The 19,525-nt window shown below is 42.6% G+C and overlaps 2 protein-coding genes across 3 annotated transcripts; both read left to right on the top strand.

Annotated features, from left to right (window-relative positions):
* The first annotated feature begins 5 nt into the window (after positions 1-5).
* On the top strand, positions 6-7,915 carry kif22 (kinesin family member 22). The gene is made up of 12 exons (XM_070991178.1): positions 6-1,463; positions 1,570-1,697; positions 1,954-2,105; positions 2,787-2,996; positions 3,441-3,837; positions 4,429-4,549; positions 4,944-5,064; positions 5,276-5,447; positions 5,914-6,008; positions 6,944-7,144; positions 7,298-7,357; positions 7,732-7,915. Exons 1-12 carry the CDS (start codon positions 1,276-1,278, stop codon positions 7,759-7,761), a joined length of 1,875 nt encoding a protein of 624 aa, XP_070847279.1. The 5' UTR covers positions 6-1,275; the 3' UTR covers positions 7,762-7,915.
* Positions 7,916-8,326: 411 nt separating this feature from the next.
* Positions 8,327-14,347, top strand: prrt2 (proline-rich transmembrane protein 2). 2 transcript variants are annotated; one of them, XM_070991187.1, is made up of 5 exons: positions 8,327-8,582; positions 10,244-10,534; positions 10,742-11,037; positions 11,204-11,333; positions 12,308-14,347. In XM_070991187.1, exons 2-5 carry the CDS (start codon positions 10,309-10,311, stop codon positions 12,322-12,324), a joined length of 669 nt encoding a protein of 222 aa, XP_070847288.1. In that variant the 5' UTR covers positions 8,327-8,582; positions 10,244-10,308; the 3' UTR covers positions 12,325-14,347. The 2 variants fall into 2 exon arrangements, with proteins under 2 accessions (XP_070847288.1, XP_070847287.1); XM_070991186.1 differs by lacking the exon at positions 12,308-14,347 and having other exon boundaries at positions 11,204-11,491.
* Positions 14,348-19,525: the final 5,178 nt, after the last annotated feature.

The following is a 19,525-nucleotide window of genomic DNA, read 5'->3' as shown; positions in this document are numbered from 1 at the left end:
ACGGATCTGCAAAACAGAAGCATTGTGGGAGAAGATATACGACTGGAAGTAACCCAAAGTATATAAGAAAGGTGTTTTTGAAAGAGTTTGCTAGCTAGCTGAGAATAGCATCACGTCTATAACAGGCAGCACAAGGATAACTGTTAACGTTGTAGCTTCGTTGACTGCTTACCATTCTGTAAATTAAACGTGACCTGCCCTTCTCTGACTGAACTAAGTTAGCTAGCTAACGCCAGGCCTAACCGTCATCTAACTCTACACGGCAAAATGCACTTAGGTAACATACCTTCAATTGTCATTAGCAAACGTCCGGTTTATCGTGGATCACTGGTCTTGTGGCTAAAACTTGTGAATAACATCACCAGAGCTCTCCGTGAGGCTAGCTAGGGATAATAAACGGTCATGTAGAGACGTAAACATAGCGCCATTTTGGATTAGAAGAACTGAGTGACGGTGTGTTTGGTTCCGCTAGAATGCGCATTTCCACTGATTAAACATCACATGGATAGTCCATCGACGGCGCGACTGGCTGACAGCAGCTAATGTGTGTGCTAGAGATCTACTTTTCTCACGACTTCCTGCGCAGGGCGCAACCGCATACAGGTCTGCAAGCATGCTGAGCGAAATTTGATTAAACACATTTTCCCTCACTGTTCATGTTATTGGTTTATTTCAAAAGGTGTACACATATGTTTACATAGCATAGTGTCGACTACTATATTCGGTGCACGATTAAATCTTGGAAAATCAGGACGGCAGACGTCAAAGAGGCGCCAGTGTGTCTGATTGGTTGATGGCCGTTTCCTGTTACAGCGCTCCTCATTTGAAAAGTGTTCGGTTAGATGCTTCGTGGACTCGACCGCCATTGTTAAAAGACAGCGCTCGCTATGTTGCTAAAATTGAAACTTGGAGAATAATAAAGGTCTTATTCAAGGAATCCGCTGTTAATATCGGTAAGCACCAACCGAACATTAATAACTCAGTCGGCAAATGAGTAACTAACTTTAGTCAAGCTAGGTCGAGAAGGAAATGTCAGCTAATGTATAGGCAGTTATCTAACGTTAGCAGCTTAGCTAGCTTGTTATTAGCCTATTAAAGCCACAACGTTAGTTAATTGAGTAAAACTTTACCCAGTATTGCAGTGCTTTATGTAAGGGGAATCGGTATTTGAAATCTATTGACTCTGTGAATGTTAAAAGCCAGCTTGACGTTCAGCTATGCTTTGCTAACTTGGTTTATGTTCTTATCCAAGCCTTTGTTTTAAAGAGCTCAAACATGGCTCAGCGTGTGGCGTTAACAGATGGAGGAAACAAGAAGACGACCAGGGTTCGGGTAGCTGTTCGTCTGCGACCCTGTATGGGCATTCAAGATGAGAAAGATGAGGGGCTGTGTGTCAGAGGCCTGGACTCACAAAACCTGGAAATAGTCAACTGGAGGAACGCTACAGAAACAGTCAAATACCAGTCAGTGTCCTCAGCATGATTTACCTGTTTTCATCGCTCAATGATTGTATTGTTAATGTCTCTAATTATTGTTCAGCAATAAATTCTAAAAGTTATCCTCTTTCAGCTTTGACGCTTTTCATGGTGAGCAAACGACTCAGCAAGAGGTTTTCCTGTCGTCAGTGAAGCCCATTCTACCACACATACTAAATGGACAGAATGCCAGTGTCTTCGCCTATGGACCAACAGGGGCTGGTATGTTACTATATTAAAGACAGTAATCAAGGCACAAAAGTAGGAATGAATATGATATAAACAGTAGATTTTTAGATTAGACTATTAATATTTGATAATCTGAAGTCACCAGTCACAACACTGAATTCATATGTTTTGTGAAGCACTCTTTCTGTCCTTCTATAATGGTTAACTCTTAAAGTTCACTTCTTTTGGTATATAATTTCCTCCATATCCTTCAATTTTTCCCCATTAACTCGCATCACCTTTTTTACAGGTAAAACCCACACAATGTTGGGCAGTTCAGATCAGCCAGGCGTGATTCCCAGAGCTGTTCGCGAGGTCTTCAATCTGGTCAAGGCTAAGGATGAGGATGAAGGATGGGACTACGGCATTGGCATGTCTTATTTGGAAATTTACAATGAGAAGGTATGAATGATAGGCTATATGTACAGTATAGTATGGCCCAGTAGTTTCTTGATTTCTGCCCATCTTTAAGAAAGTGAAAGAGTGAAATAAAATTGTTGCCCTTAGTTTAAAAGTTGAGCCCATTTTATAGCTTGTGCCATTAGAGCAATGTATCTGTCAACCTTACAGCGTTGAACATTGGCATTTGTGGTACTAATTGAGAAAAGGCTGTCACGCATCAGCGTTAACATGTTGTTTGCATGTTCATCTTAAAATGAGCCATTTGTTGATCAGTTGTTGAGAAATACTTGATTTGGGGGGAACGTTCGTGTTTAAATATTCAGAGTAAACAAGGATAAATTCTCTTTTTTTTTTTTTAATGGGGACCAAACTATTTATCATGTAAATGACCAAGGCAAACCCAGTCTCCACCCAACCCTCCCCTTTTCAGTCGTCAAACCACTGATGCATGAAAAACACTTCACCACAGAGTTCCTCACCTCCACTGCTCACGAACTGCCTTGTACCTGGGGCCATATCACTGTGTCATTAAAAAACCTCCACTCTTCTCAATTTAATTTAAACCTGCCTCATACAGTAGCTCTGCTCCCTTCCCGATGTCCCCAAACTTCTCTTCATCTTTTAAAACTTCAATAGCTTGCACGTTGTGCCATCCATCACCTCCTTCTGTCTTTGTGTCAGGTACTCGATCTTCTATCGCCAAACTCCCAGGATTTGCCGATCCGGGAGGACAAGGACAAGAACATCCTCATCCCTGGCCTCACTCACACAGCCATCTCGTCCTTCTCAGATTTTGACAAACATTTTGTCCCCGCCAGCCTCAATCGTACTACAGCTTCTACCAAACTCAACCAGCGCTCCAGCCGCAGTCACGCTGTCCTCCTCCTCAAGGTTTGATGCATAATTTGATCGGCTCATGGCCAAAGACTATCTGTTCACTTATACTTCTCTTTAAGAGTTGCTCTGTTTTGCTCATTCAACTGGTCTGTGCATGGGTGTGAGTGGACAGTCAAACAGCATCTTAAACAGGTCATGGCCTCAGAGCAGTAGGCCAGGATTTGGTAGCTGGTGCTAAAATCAATTCTCTCTTGCAACAATCCTGTTAGCAACCTCTGGGCTTTCTGGGACTATTCTAAGAGAGAAACAAAGTGGTGTCAGTGGTCCTTTTCTAACCTTTCCCTACAGTCTTACTTCCTATATTGTATCACTGAATACATAATGTCACATTTATCATAAACGTCATCTAACCTTTCATTTCTCTTGTCCTCCCTCCCCTGTGTTTACATCATGTTTGACCTTCGTGACATTGCTTCTCAATCTTTTCACTGATCCAAGGTTGTGCGCACTCAGCGCGCACTGCCCCACAGACAACAGACAGGCAAGTTGTACTTGATCGACCTGGCCGGATCGGAGGACAACCGGCGCACTGGCAACCAGGGCATCCGTCTGAAGGAGAGTGGTGCCATCAACCTGTCTCTCTTCACACTCAGTAAAGTGGTGGACTCGCTTAACTCTGGCACAACCGGCCGCGTGCCATACAGAGACAGTAAACTCACACGGCTGTTACAGGACTCTCTGGGCGGCTCGGCACACTCCGTCATGATCACCAATATTGCGCCCGAGTACAAATACTATTTTGATACCTTTAGTGCGCTCAACTTTGCGGCCAAATCCAAGCTCATTGTGAACAAGCCCTTCACCCGTGAAACTATGGCTGTGCCTGTGCTGCCAGGTGAGTGAAACAGAGAGAAATGCACTCAAGTTTCGGGGGTTATTTCTGTTGTTTTTGTGATAGTGACAGCTGGAGAGAGTGAGACAGGAAATGTTGATAGGGCCGAACCACCAGGTTCTGACCACAGTAAGGACTCAGCCTTGGAGCACTGACAACTCACTCCAACAGCACATATGGAAAATGTGTTTTTTTCTCCTTTCAGAGGGCTTATAAGTGTAGAAAGAAATGGAATAGGCAGAGGAAAGGATGCTCTGACAGTTTGATCTAAGGCCAGTAGGGGGCACCCATGTCCCATCTCAGAACATGCCAGAATATGATAATTAGCCAGGTGTTTGTTGGCATGATGAGTGTTTTATCTGGATGTAAAAGTTTTTTTTTTTTTTATGCCTTTTTGTCTCCAAAGGGCTCGTCTTAAATACATTTTCGATGCTCTTCTTCCCTTGGCCTTAATTCAGACACCGCAATGCAGCCTTGACTGATGCTGTGCCATCTTCGCCTGAATTGCTTTACACTCTAGAGAAGCCCACAAACCGTGTTGCTGGAGTGCACGGAATACTAAACTGTTAATTTCCCTTCTGCCTTCATCTCCAGTGAAGCGGGCCAGAGAGGACCACGAGGCACGGGGGTCTGGCACCGAGCCACAGAAGAAGAGGCAGAAGGATGAGAGGAAAACCGAACAAGACGGTTCCTCACCCTCCACACATTTTCACAGGTTAAAGACCACATGCACCCACACACAGACTTATTATTTGTCTGGCTAATCAGAACTGTGATGTTTGACTGTTACCGCATCAAATTCTATTCATACAACAGCATAAACCAAAACCTCAAATTAGTGTGGGCCAAGATTTTAAAGCTTGTGCTGAGAGCAACTCTCTCTGCAGTGCTCCCATTGGCTACAGCTGCTGTGTCCACTGAGATCTCTTCGGGAGAGATACAAGCACAGCTTTCTTGCCATCTGTTATTAGATGTTTAAGTCTGCATGAGTTATGAATCTTGGCAACTTGTGACCACCTTTCGACTGCTGAGTGCATTTCAGAGCCCCTGACCACACCGCCGCCCCCTCTACCTACTTTTCACAGTATTGATTTGTTTGTTTCTTGCAGTGTGTCAGAACCGTCAGTGATGGACAGATTAATAGCTCTGGAGAAGCTGATGTTGAGCTGCCAGGACAAAGACAGACTCAGCATGCTGAAATATGTGGCTCAGTCTCGCAAGGAAATCCAGGTGATAACGCAAATCTGCATCTGGGTGGGTGGGTGAGGGGGTTATGTGAAATCCTGCATAAATTATGGGTTTTTGAACATTTCTATCTGCACTTGGTCCAACGTTTGTCTCTTCTATCTGCATGTGATTTGCCACACGCTGATACCATCAGACCTTAATACTGATCGATCAGCTCTATTTGATTGCTCTTCCCCTCCTCGCACCCACACAGGAGCTCAAAGAGAAGCAGAAAGAGTTTGAGAGCAAGGCCATGCTGTTGGCTGGAGAAAAGTCCGGCGCCAAGCAGGAGCCTGTCTTCAAGAACAACACAGCACCTCTGCTCAAAAAACAGTCAACTGCCACAAAGCCCAATAAGCAGCAGGCGGTGGTCCAACCCCTTCAAGGTCAGTCAGAAACGATCAACTTCATAGGTAACTCAATGAATTTATGCAGAGACCCACCATATTAAGACCATAGATGTATCAGGAATTTAACCTCCGTTCTTTATGTCACTCACTAATTCTGTCATGTTGTATCACTGGAGCTATTGATGAGCTGCAAGGTGATACAAGACCTCAGTGCACAATATAGGAGCCAGAGAATGTATCAAATGACGATGAGGAGATATTATTTTTACACCATCAGCAGCTTGGAGATTGAGCCAGATAAACTTTCCTTGGTACCCGTCTCACGCATTTGGCTTTGAGACAAAATATTAAATTCAGACTGTTTCAAGTGCAAATTTGGTTTCAGGTATTGCGTTTAAACCCCCATCGGTGAGAATATTTTCGTTGTTGAAGAGATTGTGTTCTAATGTGTAGCATTAAATGACTTTAACATTAATTGTATATGTGGTTTCCTCCCAATCAGTGTCACAGCTGCAGCCTCTTCAGCAGCTTGCAGTGGTCAAGAAGCAGTCTGTCTGCGTCAAGAAGAAAGAGAGGAAGCTTTCAGACCAGGTTGAGGTCAGCAACTAAGCCCGTGCTGTGCTGTGCTGTGCTGTGCTGTGCTTAGCTTGACATATCTGCAGAATTGGAAGCATCAGGAAGGAGCTGACGTTGTGCATTAGCTTCAATTTGGTTTTTTTGACTTGCAGACACTGCAAGTCTCAAATATATTAGGTCAAAATTAACTTCCTTTTCAGGCTAATATAGACAAATAAATGTTGACATTTAGAAATAGATTTTCATTTACTATTTTATAGTGCTGTCAGGCGATTAAAAAAATTTATCTAATTAATTACAGGATTTGTAATTAATTAATCTAATTAATCGCATTCTAATCTCATATCTGCTAAAGGTCCCCAAATAAAGAATTTGAATTTGAATTTGTTTGTCAGTTTTTCTGTCGTGGCTCTGCTCATTCGTTTTCCTAACTCAGCAAGTGTGGGTTGGCGGAGTGAGCTCACGGTAGCACTAGCGGCACTAGCAGCAACTACATGTTTGGCGTTTAAATGAAAATTCAGGCTGGAGCTGCTACGGTGATAGGAAAATTCTTTTTTACACAAGGTATAAATCACTGCGTTCTTGTTAATAGTCCTGTCTTTGTTCTTTTTATAAATAAACTTGCCGTTCAAAGGTCCAAGTAGGCTTGCCTCGCTCTCCGGTGTCGCATCCATGTCTGTTGTCACCCTGCTTTGGACTAGTGGCGCAGGTAGGATGCGACCTGCCACTGCAGCCTATACGGGTCACTCAAAGGGCCAAATTTAAAATGCTTGCGCATTGACTTGCCTCTCATGATTAATTGCGTTAATTTTTATAGCGCGTTAATTTGCAGCGTAATTAATTCATCTAATTAACGCGTTAAACTGACAGCCCTACTATTTTCTTTAATTGTGCAAAATGCCTATTGTGAATTTACAAATGCAGTCTTTAAACTGTATCTGTCTCTTCTCTTTCAGCCTCCAGATGGTAAAGAGAACATAATGGAGAATGGCTGGGAGTCCCAACTGGACACATCAGTGCTAGAGCAGTCCAGACAGAAAATCCTACAGGTTCTCAATTCGGGCTCCCTCAAAGAGCTGAAGGGTCTGCAGCAGATTGGCGACAAGAAGGCAAAGCTTATCCTGGGCTGGAGGGAAATCCACGGTCACTTCACAAAGGTTGGTGCAGATGGTGTCGAGCTTAGGTCTGGTTTTATCGTGTAACTCGCCCCACAGCACCTCATTTTCAGTGTTTTCCTGACATTTTTCAGCATTTGATAGGTGTAGATTTTCATTTCCTCTTGGTGACTTTATGTCTGATTTATTTTGCAGTTGGATGATCTGAAAAAAGTCGAGGGTATGACAGAAAAGAGATTTTCCTCCTTCATGACGGTAAGCCAAGTCCTCAGTGAGATATTTGTGTTTTTGTGTCCAATGCCAGTGGCGTGGCCCTGTCGGTGTGTTCGTCGGTCAGTAGCTCCACCACTTTAGTCCAGACTAAAATATCTCAACAACAATTAAAAGGATTGCCATGAAGGTCTAGATGAGTCCTACTGATATTGGTGAGCCGCTGACTTTTTCTCCAGCAGCTCCATTAGACTGACATTTGTGGTTTTGAGTGAAATGTCTCTATTGGATAACTTGCCCTGAAATTTGGCCCAGACAGATTTTCCCCTCTGGGGGATCAATAAGTGCTTATCACTATGCAGCTTTACAGATGATCTTGCTTCATCCTAATGTTTGTTTCCTTTCTTTATTTTTTCCAGGCAAACATCCTGAGTGCCATGGGAAAATGATTTTGTTTTTGTTTTTTTTTCTGTCATTCCCATGTGTAATGTTCATTTCTCTGAAGCTATTGTCGTTTTTGCTTGGTTTTATGATATTTTTGTAATTACTACTCTCTTCCAGCTGATGGCGCACTATTGCTTTTTTAATAAATGTCTCTGATGGCATTGAATGTTTGAGTGTTTTTTAAATGAACATGAATAAATGCGGCACACGTTTCATATGTGGATTTGAACTGAATCTTCTCTGGATCAATCAGTCTCTGGGATGTAGCTCTTTCTGGTTTGAAAACCTAATTGGTCTCATCTGTGAACTCTTGTCCTCTGCATGGTGGACACAGGAGGACACCTCTAATCACAGACTGCTGTGTTGCACCATCTCCAGTTAAAAATTCATTGTTGGAAGCTGTGTTTTTTTTTTTTTTTTTAACAGGAGGAGGATGCTATAATCCAGCATCCCCTTCATCATCCTCCTCCTCCTCCTCCCTCTCCCACATCACGTAGTCTGGTTGATTTCACTTTTCATTTCACACACTCCCCTCCTCCCTGATCCGCCCTGCCCTCCCGGAGACTCCCCATCCATCCCAGCACACTGCGCTGGAAGCGGGCGCTACAGCAACCGCGTCAGATCTTCACCTTCCCTGTCGGATTTTCTCGGATTTTACACAAAAGTGCGCACGTTTGCAAACGCTCTGTGGCTGCGTTTGAGATGTTTGGTCACGTCTGAAGCTGAATTTTATTTATTGTTGTATTTTGCACTTGAACATAACGTCAGCAGGATGTCTAAACCAGGGACGCTCCGGCTGCGTTGAGACAGGCGCTGGATTAAAAAGGTCAGTTTGATTTATCTTCATTCCCACCTGTCCTCCTCCTCCTCCTCCTCCTGTGTGTCGGTGTGAAATGCTAAACAGCACCATCAGTGAGTCGTAGTACAATTCAGACACAGTTTGCTTTAAAAGCAAGTATCCAATGCAAAATGCATGTGTGTTTTTTTTCCTTGCTTATCATTGCGAGCCCACATCCACTGAGTCCAAATCAAGCAGCAGCAGGCTAATTAATAAGCAGCCACCCTCCTCCTCCTCTTCCTCCTTCACTCGACTGTCCGACTGTTTTTCCTTTGTCCTCGTCCGTTTTTCTGCTGTCCTCTTCCCTTTTGTCTGTGCGCATCAACCACCACCATATGCCAGCCTGTGTACACATGATGAAATAACGCTCTGTCCGCACCTGCACGGAGACTATGGCCGCTACTATCATTACAAAGCAACCTGCCTCGCTCTGCCGTGCCTTTGTACTCCTCATGTCATTGTGACCTGCTTTTTTTCCCCCCTTGTGTTACTCTGCTCTTTTAATATGAGCTTTGAGGCCTAATTTACAGCAGAGCATGCGTGTACTTTATGTGTTTACCACGAGACTGTTTATGAACAATTCAACGTGACATGAGGAGTGATGATAAAAGGACGAGGATAAATGTGATCTGGAGTCAGAGGGGATTATAAAGAGGCTTATCGTGATATTGAGCCTGGATCTAAACTCTATAAATCGGCTGAAGCACAATGTATTTAGGGACTGTATGAAAGTTATTAGAGTGAGGGGGCGGGGGCTGAAAAAGGCAGCACCCTCCCTCCAGTATCTGTAAATAATAACATAACTAAATTAAAATAAAAATAATGCAGCATTTTTTATGGCACACATTCCCTCATCCTCCTCAAAACCTGGCACCTCCATTACCCACAATGCACCGACAGTTCGGTCAGGGATCCTGGTGTGTTATGCTAGTAGCGGCTAATGTAGATTCAGCGCGGCTCCGTTTGAAGCCAATTTAAAGGCTCTAGACTAAAAATTCCCTTTAATGGGATAATTATTTTCACAAAGCATCCAAATCAAACATTAGGAATGGAATTAGCTTTGTTAAAATGATGTTCGGTGCCCTGCTTCACAAATATTTAGTCGTTCTTTAGTTTTGATCCAAGAGCTGTGAATGTCACTTTCTATGCCGTGCTTAACACCTGTATTTTATTGTACTGTAGCTCTGCTTTCTGTCAAGATGAATAAAGTGAAGGTAGGAGCTACTTTAGAAAATTAAATTAAAGTTAAACCACAATTAATGACAAAGATGCATGATTGTTGTCCTCACATGGCAAAACAACCCTTTTATATTGTGACGATGGCAGAATTTTCTTTATACATTTTAAATCTTTTGAAATGCTCTTTCCACTCTAACTTTGAGGTGAGAAAAACTTAAATGATGCTCCCCTGTGCAGAGTACCTTGTCAAATGCTGACCACCCTCCCATGTCGACTAATTGCCTGTGAGGTTGCCAGGGCTGCCTCTAAGATAGTGGGAGGGGTGTTACAACCCCTTTGTCAGCAAAATGAAAAAATACACAATCCTCTCCTGTTTCACCCCACCTGAATAATTTTTGTACAGTCCCTAAGCTGACTGGAGGGAGCAGCTTCTGTTTACCAACATTGTTGAAACATTTTCTGCCCCCCAGGTCTAACTACAGGCTGCACACACACAGGACTGGACCAAAAACAGAGGCCTCATTTTGATGTCAGCATGGCTGTGAACATGATGCCATGTCCCACCATTTGGCCAGGGGAGGAACAACCATCGCTGCTAGACCAGGAGGGCTCTCTGGCGAGCCAAGCCCCCATTTCTGAGCCATGCCTACCGGTCAGAGGCGAACAACTCATCCACAGCAGCAGCCCGGCCAGCACAAGGCCCCCCCGCAGCAAATCCAAAGGAGAACTAGTCATAGTCATCAACGAGAAGCTGAAGAACAGTAAGTGACTGAGTTTGACCTCATATTAAGGCAGTGGGGCGGGTGGAGGGAGTGTGTGGTTGAGGGGGGGGTAAAGCAGCTGCTGAGTCAGCTCACTCAGAGCAAGTTAGGTTCCAGAGCACGAAAGCGCTCCTGGGAGAGTTGACACACATTTCCCTTCGCCAGTGTTTCAAACATCTGCCCGTCCTTTTCGTCCCTCATGCGTAGGTAACGGGATCCACCCAGCGCCTGCAGAGAGCACCTCCCCAGTCATCTCCTCCCCTCCCAGAAGACAGCACTCCATCTCGTACCCACATCACAACAAGACCAGGAAGGGGAGCAGGGCGAGCTCCATCGGCTACACCGCCTTCTCGCCCAGGCCGTCGCTTTCTCGCCACTCCAGCATCGCCACCAACCCGCCTTTGGACCGGACCAAAGTTAAAGACTACCTCCTCCTGTCCGTGCTGGCCTGCTTCTGCCCCGTCTGGCCTATCAACATTGTGGGATTTGTCTACTCCATCATGGTAAGAACAGGCTCTGTTGTCTGGCTTTTGATTTCTGACATCTTATTCTATTTTCAACAGTTTTGTTGCTCTAATGCGACTTTTTTGAATTTCAGTGCTTTTTTGTTTTTTTAATTTGCATCCGTGTCAAACTCAGTCTAACTGATGGTTCAATCTTCTCCTCCAGTCCAAGAACAGTCTTGAGCAGGGGAACCTGGACGGTGCCGTGCGTCTGGGACGTGTGGCCAAGATGCTCTCCATGGTGTCACTAGTAGGAGGGACGGTCATAATCATCGCCTGCATTGTCAACCTGGCCAGTGAGTGTCCCAAATCTGACCTTTAAACCTTAACCTCACCTTTTTTAACCCCAGTGCACAGCTGATTTGTGCCCCTGAACTCCTCCTTTATTTTTTCTTCAATCCTCCTGGTCCCCCAAAAACCTGCTCCTCTCACTATTTACTCCATCACGATATAATATTTAGCTATGTTCGCACCATCTGACTGTAATCACTGATATTGTTACCATCCATGTTTGCATAATATTGCACTAGTTGGAACGCCTGCACACATCTTTACACACTGCGGCACTTTAGGAACTATATCACGGCTACACAAAGATCAGAACATATTAATCACATTTGCATCAGTCAGATCTACATTTTATGGCATATTTTTCCATTTGCATGGGTGGCCTCCAGCCTCCAGCTGTAACCGACTGCATGCCTCAGACTGCTGTGTGTGTATCTGTAGAGTGATCTGTGTAGTGTAGTCTGCTGTCTGTTGTACGCCTTGCCCTGTTTGCTTGTACAAAATGTGAAGTCTTGTTGTCCTTGTACCATTTGTATACATATATGTATGTCAGTGAGTTGTTGACGTGCTCACAAGACAAATAAATGTACATTTATTGCACCTGGCGAATAAAGGGATTGTGATAACAGATCAGTGATTATTACTTATTAGTGACTCATTTGTCTCATATTTAAATATGAGCATGAAGGGTCAGTCAGTTAAATGATGCCTCGCCTTTTCGCTGCAGTTCAAGCAGATACTTATTTGTACTTTGTGTTCGCCTGCGCCCATTTGGCTCTCATTAAGCCAAGAGATGTCCCAATTAACTTAATGGCTGGAAGAGCTATTGTACAAACAAGCTGAGTTTAAGAGCTCTGGGGCTCAGCAATCTTTGTTTTTCTCATCATTTAACTGTCCTCTGTGGTCTGTGAAAGTTTATACATCCATATTAAGTTGCAGTAACATATAGCTTCAACTAATACGCTTCCTTTTCTTTTTTTAGTAAATGTGAAAACCTGAGTTTCATCCCAGGATGAAACTGGATAAGGCAACTGACCGTCTGGCCCGCACCTGCACCACCGTCTTTACCGCCTAGTCATTACCTGGATGTGTGACAAATATGCACCCGATATACAGTGCTTACTTATATTTCTGTAATCCATATAAATCCCTTTTTGCTAATGGAAGAAAATAAAATATGCAAATGATACTGCTCTGAGTGTGGGGTGGGAGGGTGGGGGGTGGGTTTGTCCGTCTGATGTTAGATGGAGAAGGGGGTAGACAGTCTAATCAGCCCCTTCGTATTCTTGTCAACACATTCAGAACGATTCTTGACAAAGACACGCTCTTTGAGAATCCCATCGTCACCCGCAGAGCTGACTCAGACACGGTGGACTAGAAAATGGGGGGACCAGTGGAGGTGGTTACAGAACGTGAAACGGGCTGGATTGCCTCCCAATGTCAGCAACAATATACCCGCCAAGTCCATCGTTCACTGCACCAACGACGGACAGCATCAGAGTTTCGGCTTGCCGTTAAATCCCCTCGGACATGTGGAGAGGCTCTGGGATTTGTGCCGCATCGGAACCACGGAGCAGAAATTCACCCTGTTCCCTCACAGAGAAGAAACACTTTGAATCACTGTGTGTCCTCTTCGTCGCAGACTCTCCGCTGTGTGGTTCTCATGACTCCCTGCCATGCATCTTGTGTTTGAGAGTGAGTGCACGGGTGGCAAAAGAGGCTTACCAAGGACGAGCTACGGGTGCTAGAATGGAAGGGATTATGGAAAGTCTCGCGCAGAAGGCACAGTCATCACTGCAAGTAAAAATATGTGCCAAAAAACAAGAATTTAGAGGGAAAGTTTGATTTGTAAAGACCCAGCACAGAATTGCTGTTGTAGAGAGGAACATCAAAAGTGTTTTAACTCTGCTGCACCTTCACTGTTTATCCTCTCAACACCGCTGACCACTGTGAGCCGGGGGAAAGGGTACATGTTCACAATAAAAAAAAAACCCCACTGTAGCAAGATACTTAAGACATTCATTTTACAGTGAAGCTAATTATGCTACGTCATCTATAACCTATCTTTTGATAATGTTTGTAAAACATCATTTTCAACACAATTTCGTAATGGGACGCTCTCCAAGTGCTGTGCCACAGTTGACAGAGGGCGGTAGTATTGTGTGCTTATGGGCGTCACTATTTGGTTAACAAATCAAATAGCTTGTGATTGCAGTCAAAGTCGTGGCTGGAGCCTCAGTCTGCGCCCACAGGGAGCCTGTGCTTTCAAACCAGGCCATTCTGGCCTTTTTGACCCTTGAAAGAACCCCTAAAACAGCAACTAACACCTTAATATATGCCCATTCTGTACTCATGCACCGTAGGCTGCTGTCTTTTGGTGGTTAATTTGTAAAACTGGTTCAGGGGACCATGGTTTTATGGGTATGAGACATGAATAGAACTAATTTTAATATCTGTCTTCTAATTATTATTGTTATTGTTATTATTATTATTATTATTATTATTATTACAACTCTTGTGTATCCTTTACTAACCTCTAATCTTTATCTACCTGTGATTCTCACTGTGATCTGAAACAACTGGGTTTCATCAAGAAAGGATCAAACTCTCCTAATTTATTATATCTTGGATTTTGAATCATGTACAGAAACGCCACAATTTCTCATTATGAGTTCACTCCTGCAGACAATTTTCTGTACTGATTAATATGGCATTTCTTCCTCTGTTAGTACTTAATGTGTAAATTGAATTGTAATCAACGGTTGGTGTATTCTGCAGATATAAATCTCAATATTGTGATACTTCTCTAGTTGATATGAGTTAGCATTCAGTAGTTATGATCTAACGTAAGCACAGACAGCCATTGTATTACCACCAGGCTTCTATAATCTCTGTGGTTATTGGCATGTTGTGCATTTTCATTAATGTATGATGATAGAAGTTGAAAAATTACAAAGATAAGCTGGCACTTGGAATATTATACTTCTGCAGCACATTCATAATAAAGACACAATGCATGCAACGTGTTTTCATTGTCGTGTTGAAGCGATAAAGAGCAGCGGTGGAGATTAAAGAGGTTTTGTTTTTGTGGGGGAGAGTGAGTGTCAAAAGTGAGAGACATCCAGACAGCTTAGCCACTGAGCAGAGATTGGGTTTTGCATTTTAGCAGATGAGAGCTAAGAGATAAATATATAAATGCGGGGAAGTACTGATGTAGTCGTCCGTACTGTGAGAGCGTGTAAGCTGCAGGGACTGAAAGCGCATGCTGTTGTCAGGCAGCGGAGCGGAGACAGCAGGAAGAGCAAACTGCTGAAGGGAGAGGCCTCAGGCCGAGGAAATACGCTGCAATGAGAGCTAAAGCCTCAGATGACTTCAGCAAATTCAAAGCAGCATAAGTATCCTTATTTTCTCTGAGGTTTTTGAGACCCTTAAAGAGGCTATTATTACAGGCTTTCATAACTCTGAACAAGACCAGCTTGTTTTGGATCATCATAAAGAAGAAAAGTGTTGTTTTTATAGTCGATTTCTGCATTCAAACTTTCCTTGTACTGTGGCACGTTCGGCCACCTGATAACAGTATCATACCATTTATTTCAACTGGTGTTGCAAAGATTTGTTCATTAGTCAAGGCAGGAAATCTGCTACTATTTTGATAATTGATTTATGCTCAATTAACAGTGATTTTATCAAAGATGAAACCAAGAAGTGTGCAGACATCCAAGAGGCTCAGTGAGGCTGTGCTCAGACAGCTGAATGCTAACATCAGCATGCTAACATGCTCACACTGACAGTGTTAGAATGCTGATGTTTAGTAGGTAGAATGTTTATCATGTTAGCATGCTAACCTGCTAATCAGTGCTAAACCCAAAGTGCAGCTGAGGCTGATGGGAATGTCATTAGTTTGCAGGCATTTGCTCGTAAACCAAAGCATTAAACAAATTAAAAATTTTACTTTCTTCTTCCTTTTTTTCCCAAATGTTACCAAAAAAGAAGGCCAAACCTTGTTCCACAAACTCTAAATGTCAAATGTTTTCTGACATTTTGCCGACCAAATGAATCATGGAGTAAAATGAGAATCAGCAAATTAATCAATCGTGATAATAAGCATTAGCTGCTGTCCTAATTTTAATGTTGCAGTGATCACAAGTATAATATTATGCGCTGAGACAGAGGCTCTGTTTCAATATATTACATGGAAATGATAATAAAAGCAACATCACAGGCTTAACAAAGGATAAAGAGACGCACAGCTCTCAGTGAGATATTAGAGCTCACATGAAATACTGTACTGACAAATTAAACATGACTATATCACACTTTTATTGTAAAAGTTTATGTTTAAAGAGGAGCCTCCAGAGCTCACAGTGAAAAAAAAATCAACCACAGTAGCAGAAACGTAACAGCACTCACAACATCTGAGAGCAGCAAAATCCCCCTCGCCAATGTTAACATTTTGACAGCGAAAGGTATTTTTCTTTGTACTCAGCTAATTTAACAGGAGGTATACAGTAGAGCGCGGCTCGGCCAGGGATCAGCATATCAGACAGGGTCACATCCAGATGCAGTAAATGGGTCAGGGATTATCCAGCTGGGTCACATCAACACTGAGGCTGTGAGTCAACTTGGCAGCGTTTGGATGCATCATGATCATCCTGTCAGTCCGCGTAGCAAGTAACAGCATAATGAGACATACTGACCCGTGGCCATGCTGCTCTATTAGTGCCGGCTTCATCTGGAAAGAGAAGGGCTGAAAGGAAATCATTATGAGTGTGAATTAATGCTTGGACGGACTGTGGATTTTCCATTTGAAGAGAGGGATTAGCTGTTATTGAAACTCAAACCTTTTTTAACACAGTGTCAGTTTCCACATGAAAGAGCAGGTCTGAATTAAAGGCTCACTTTGACTCCACGGCGCTGTGAACAGAGACAGCTGTCTGATAAACACAGTCACCGCCGGACAATCATTTTTCATTTATCATCAATACGGCGAATTATGAAGCCCACGGATCATTTCCGGCGGCAGTAATTTTTATTGACACGTTTGTTATCAAAACCCCTCAAAGCTGTGTGATGTGTCAGCAGTAGGCCTTTTTCACAGCATGCATCTTAACACGTCACAGCAGGAAAAGCAGGGGTAATAACTTTAAATACACCTATCTCCATTTAGCTGCTTTAGCTGCAGGGATGTATGTTCAATGTTGGCTCAGTGGCAGAGTATACTAATGAACCTAAAAGGAATGGGGCCATAATTAAACTCATGTTACATCTGTGCTTTTCCTGCTGTGAAGTCAGGTAAAACGCCTGTTTTGATTTGCCTTTTTCACAGAAGACTTTTTGATTGAGTCAAAGCACAGGTGTTACTAATAACATTCAGGATGGCTCTGCTCTATTCAATATCATATCACATTTATAATATAAAGACAATGTACTTTTTGAAAGACATAATTAATAATTAGCACAATCTGTCAACAGTGCCTGATTTGCCATTAAGTTCCATACGTTTGCCTGTCACCCTCCAAATGAGACAAATGAATGATGAATCATTTGTTTTCCTCATGCGTACATGTAAGCCCATCAGTCTTAATCTGATTACATTTTACCCTGCACCTCATTGCCAAGCGGACAAAAATCCTCCTCAACACCTGTTGTAACCTGAGTTACTATGCAGGTACACCTAATCAATCATTTAAGGCTTGATTGAGCATACATGAAGCTAACTGCCAGCAGGTCAACAGCATTGACACATTGTCATACACATACTGACACTGGTATACATACATGTGTGTTAGCTTGCACTCTGGGGTTGGGACAGAAAGACAGTAAGATAAAACAAGTCATATCTAATTATTCATTGAAGCCACTAGTGTGTAGAGTTTTAAGGTAGAAGATGCATTCAGTATAATTTGATGAGGATTCTCCATGTCAGTGCCACAGAATGCCAAATCTGCAAAGTGTCTTACAACAGGTGACTTAGGAGGCTGTCGGACAGCACTCTGATTCTGAATTTAACTCTTCTCCTTGTTTTTCCAACATATTGCGTAAGACATTTTATACATGCAGGAATTAAGACAACGTTAACATTTTTACATTTTGTATTTCTTTGGGTCACAAAGCTGCTTAGAGTTGACCTTTTTACTAACAGAACATGCAGCACAATTTTGGCAAGGAAAGAAACCTGTTGCACCGTTGTCCCTGATGTTTCTTGTGTGAGAAGTTTTTTTTTGTGTATCTGTGTGTCTTTGCCCAAGAAGGGGAGCACAATGGATTGTTAAAAGGGGTTGAATCCTGTCTGGAGGAAGAAATCTTGCACCATAAAGAAAGTAGATTTCAGACATATGATCCATTGAGTCATTTGAGGGAACGTCCTTTGTCTGGCATCAATAAGAAACTTTAAAGCACATGTTGAGTGTGGGTTATTGATTTAAAGGCTGGCTATTTCATTGTTTTTAGACATGTTTTAAGGTACAGCTCAACCTTTGCGAACCACCGAGGGATGATTTAAGCAATCCATGCAAATCTATTCCTAAATCTAATGAACTGGGTTATAATTGAGTACCTCTCTGATATCTGCATGAAGCTTAATTGAAATGTGATGTGAGCTTCAGGCTCACATTTGGCCCATTATTAGTGCACAGCCTTACCACCACATTTCAGCATCCTCTGCAAGCTGCTAGCTTTTCATCACAATCCTGGCTAGGTGGCAGTAACACGCTCATTATTAAAGGAAACCCACTCTTCATCACAGAGTGGATTCATGGCTCTGTCTGTATCCAAGAGGGCCTTACTGTGGCGTCTCCTGACTGGCTTATTATGCTGCCAGTTCTACTGTTACAAGATGACCATCCAAAAATGACGTCTTTTTCAGCTCATTAAAATCGAAAGCATTTCAGCGCATCAGACAGCCAGATGGCTGCTGCTGAAGTTCACTATTGTGTGACGTCGTGTGCTACCAGTATCCTTCATCACTATCAATTATGTGTTTTTTCACTCAGCAGCAGTGTTGGTGTTTGTCCCCACAGAGAGGATACAGCCTGGGTTTAAATAAATGTTTGTGGTTGCGTCAAATCTACTAAACCACTGGATTTTACATTAATCCTCCCTGAGCAGAAATAACTACTATTATTTTTTTAACGGTGATGTTTGAGTCAGTCTGTCTGTTTTTTGTATACTTCTTTGTGGCATTTCCTTTGTCACCTTTTTAGGAGTGTTATTTCAATAAATCCTTTCTTTACACGTTACTGCATCGTCTGCTAATCATTTGAATTTATCATCAGCAGTTCGTTATCTCTGGTATTGTTTAAGATACAGATCCACCTCAGAAAGGTTGAAAAATGAATGTTTACTCTCCTCAAATGCCCCCCTCATTTTTTTACAGTAATATCAGCTTAGATCTTGGAACAACATCAGCAGTCCAGTCCTCCTTCCTGCAGCTTCACAAGATTAGATATATACATTTTTTTTTATCTGCAAAGATTCATTCATGTTTTTATTCCATCTGGACCTGGACTAATGCAATGCTCTGCACCTGTGTTTGAATAAAATTCACAAAACCACAGACTTCTCACAAGTTTCAGCCCGAAAGTGTGTGTGTAGAACCCCACTTTTAGCATCTCTGCATTTGCTATGTGTGGATTTTAACATTTAAATGATCACTTAAGACTTCTATGGCGTTAGCTTCCTGAAGCTCTAAATGTCTTTAAACAAGACTGAGAGTCTACATCCCTGCTACTTTGAGCTAAAAGCTAACATTAACATGCTAACATGCTGATGCTAAGCAGGTATAATGTTTACCATGTTCACAGTCATTGTTAAGCATGCGAACATTCACTAATTACTGCTGAACATGGTCCAGCTGAGGCTGAACGTGTTAGTTTTGAAATTATTTGGTCATAAAGCAGATTTGGACATAGTGTTTTGGCTGACAATGGTGCTACATGAAAAGTCAAATTTGTCCTAAAAGGCATATGATTGTCCGTACCAAGTATCCTGGAAATCAAGTGTCAACCTCATGGTGGCGCTAGAGGGAAAGTCAGAGGATCACCAAAATGCACATTTGATCAATGCATTTTCTGAATTTATATTTTCTATAAAATACTTTTTTTTTTTTTTTTTGGAAAGTGCTTTAAAAGTTTATTATTGGTTGTATGTGTAAGAGTATCAGTATTAGGGACATCACCAACATTAAGTGGAAGCGCAGTGA

This window comes from Chaetodon trifascialis, chromosome 21, assembly GCF_039877785.1.
Source record: "Chaetodon trifascialis isolate fChaTrf1 chromosome 21, fChaTrf1.hap1, whole genome shotgun sequence".
NCBI lineage: Eukaryota > Metazoa > Chordata > Actinopteri > Chaetodontiformes > Chaetodontidae > Chaetodon > Chaetodon trifascialis.
This window is presented reverse-complemented; position numbering and strand designations above follow the sequence as displayed.

Coding starts and splice junctions, on each gene's coding strand:
- kif22 (XM_070991178.1), top strand. CDS start 1,276: ATGGCTCAGCGTGTGGCGTTAACAGATGGAGGAAACAAGAAGACGACC. Junction 2,997..3,440: donor ACGCTGTCCTCCTCCTCAAG/GTTTGATGCATA, acceptor CACTGATCCAAG/GTTGTGCGCACTCAGCGCGC. Junction 4,550..4,943: donor CCCTCCACACATTTTCACAG/GTTAAAGACCAC, acceptor TGTTTCTTGCAG/TGTGTCAGAACCGTCAGTGA.
- prrt2 (XM_070991186.1), top strand. CDS start 10,309: ATGGCTGTGAACATGATGCCATGTCCCACCATTTGGCCAGGGGAGGAA. Junction 10,535..10,741: donor CAACGAGAAGCTGAAGAACA/GTAAGTGACTGA, acceptor CCTCATGCGTAG/GTAACGGGATCCACCCAGCG. Junction 11,038..11,203: donor GATTTGTCTACTCCATCATG/GTAAGAACAGGC, acceptor CTTCTCCTCCAG/TCCAAGAACAGTCTTGAGCA.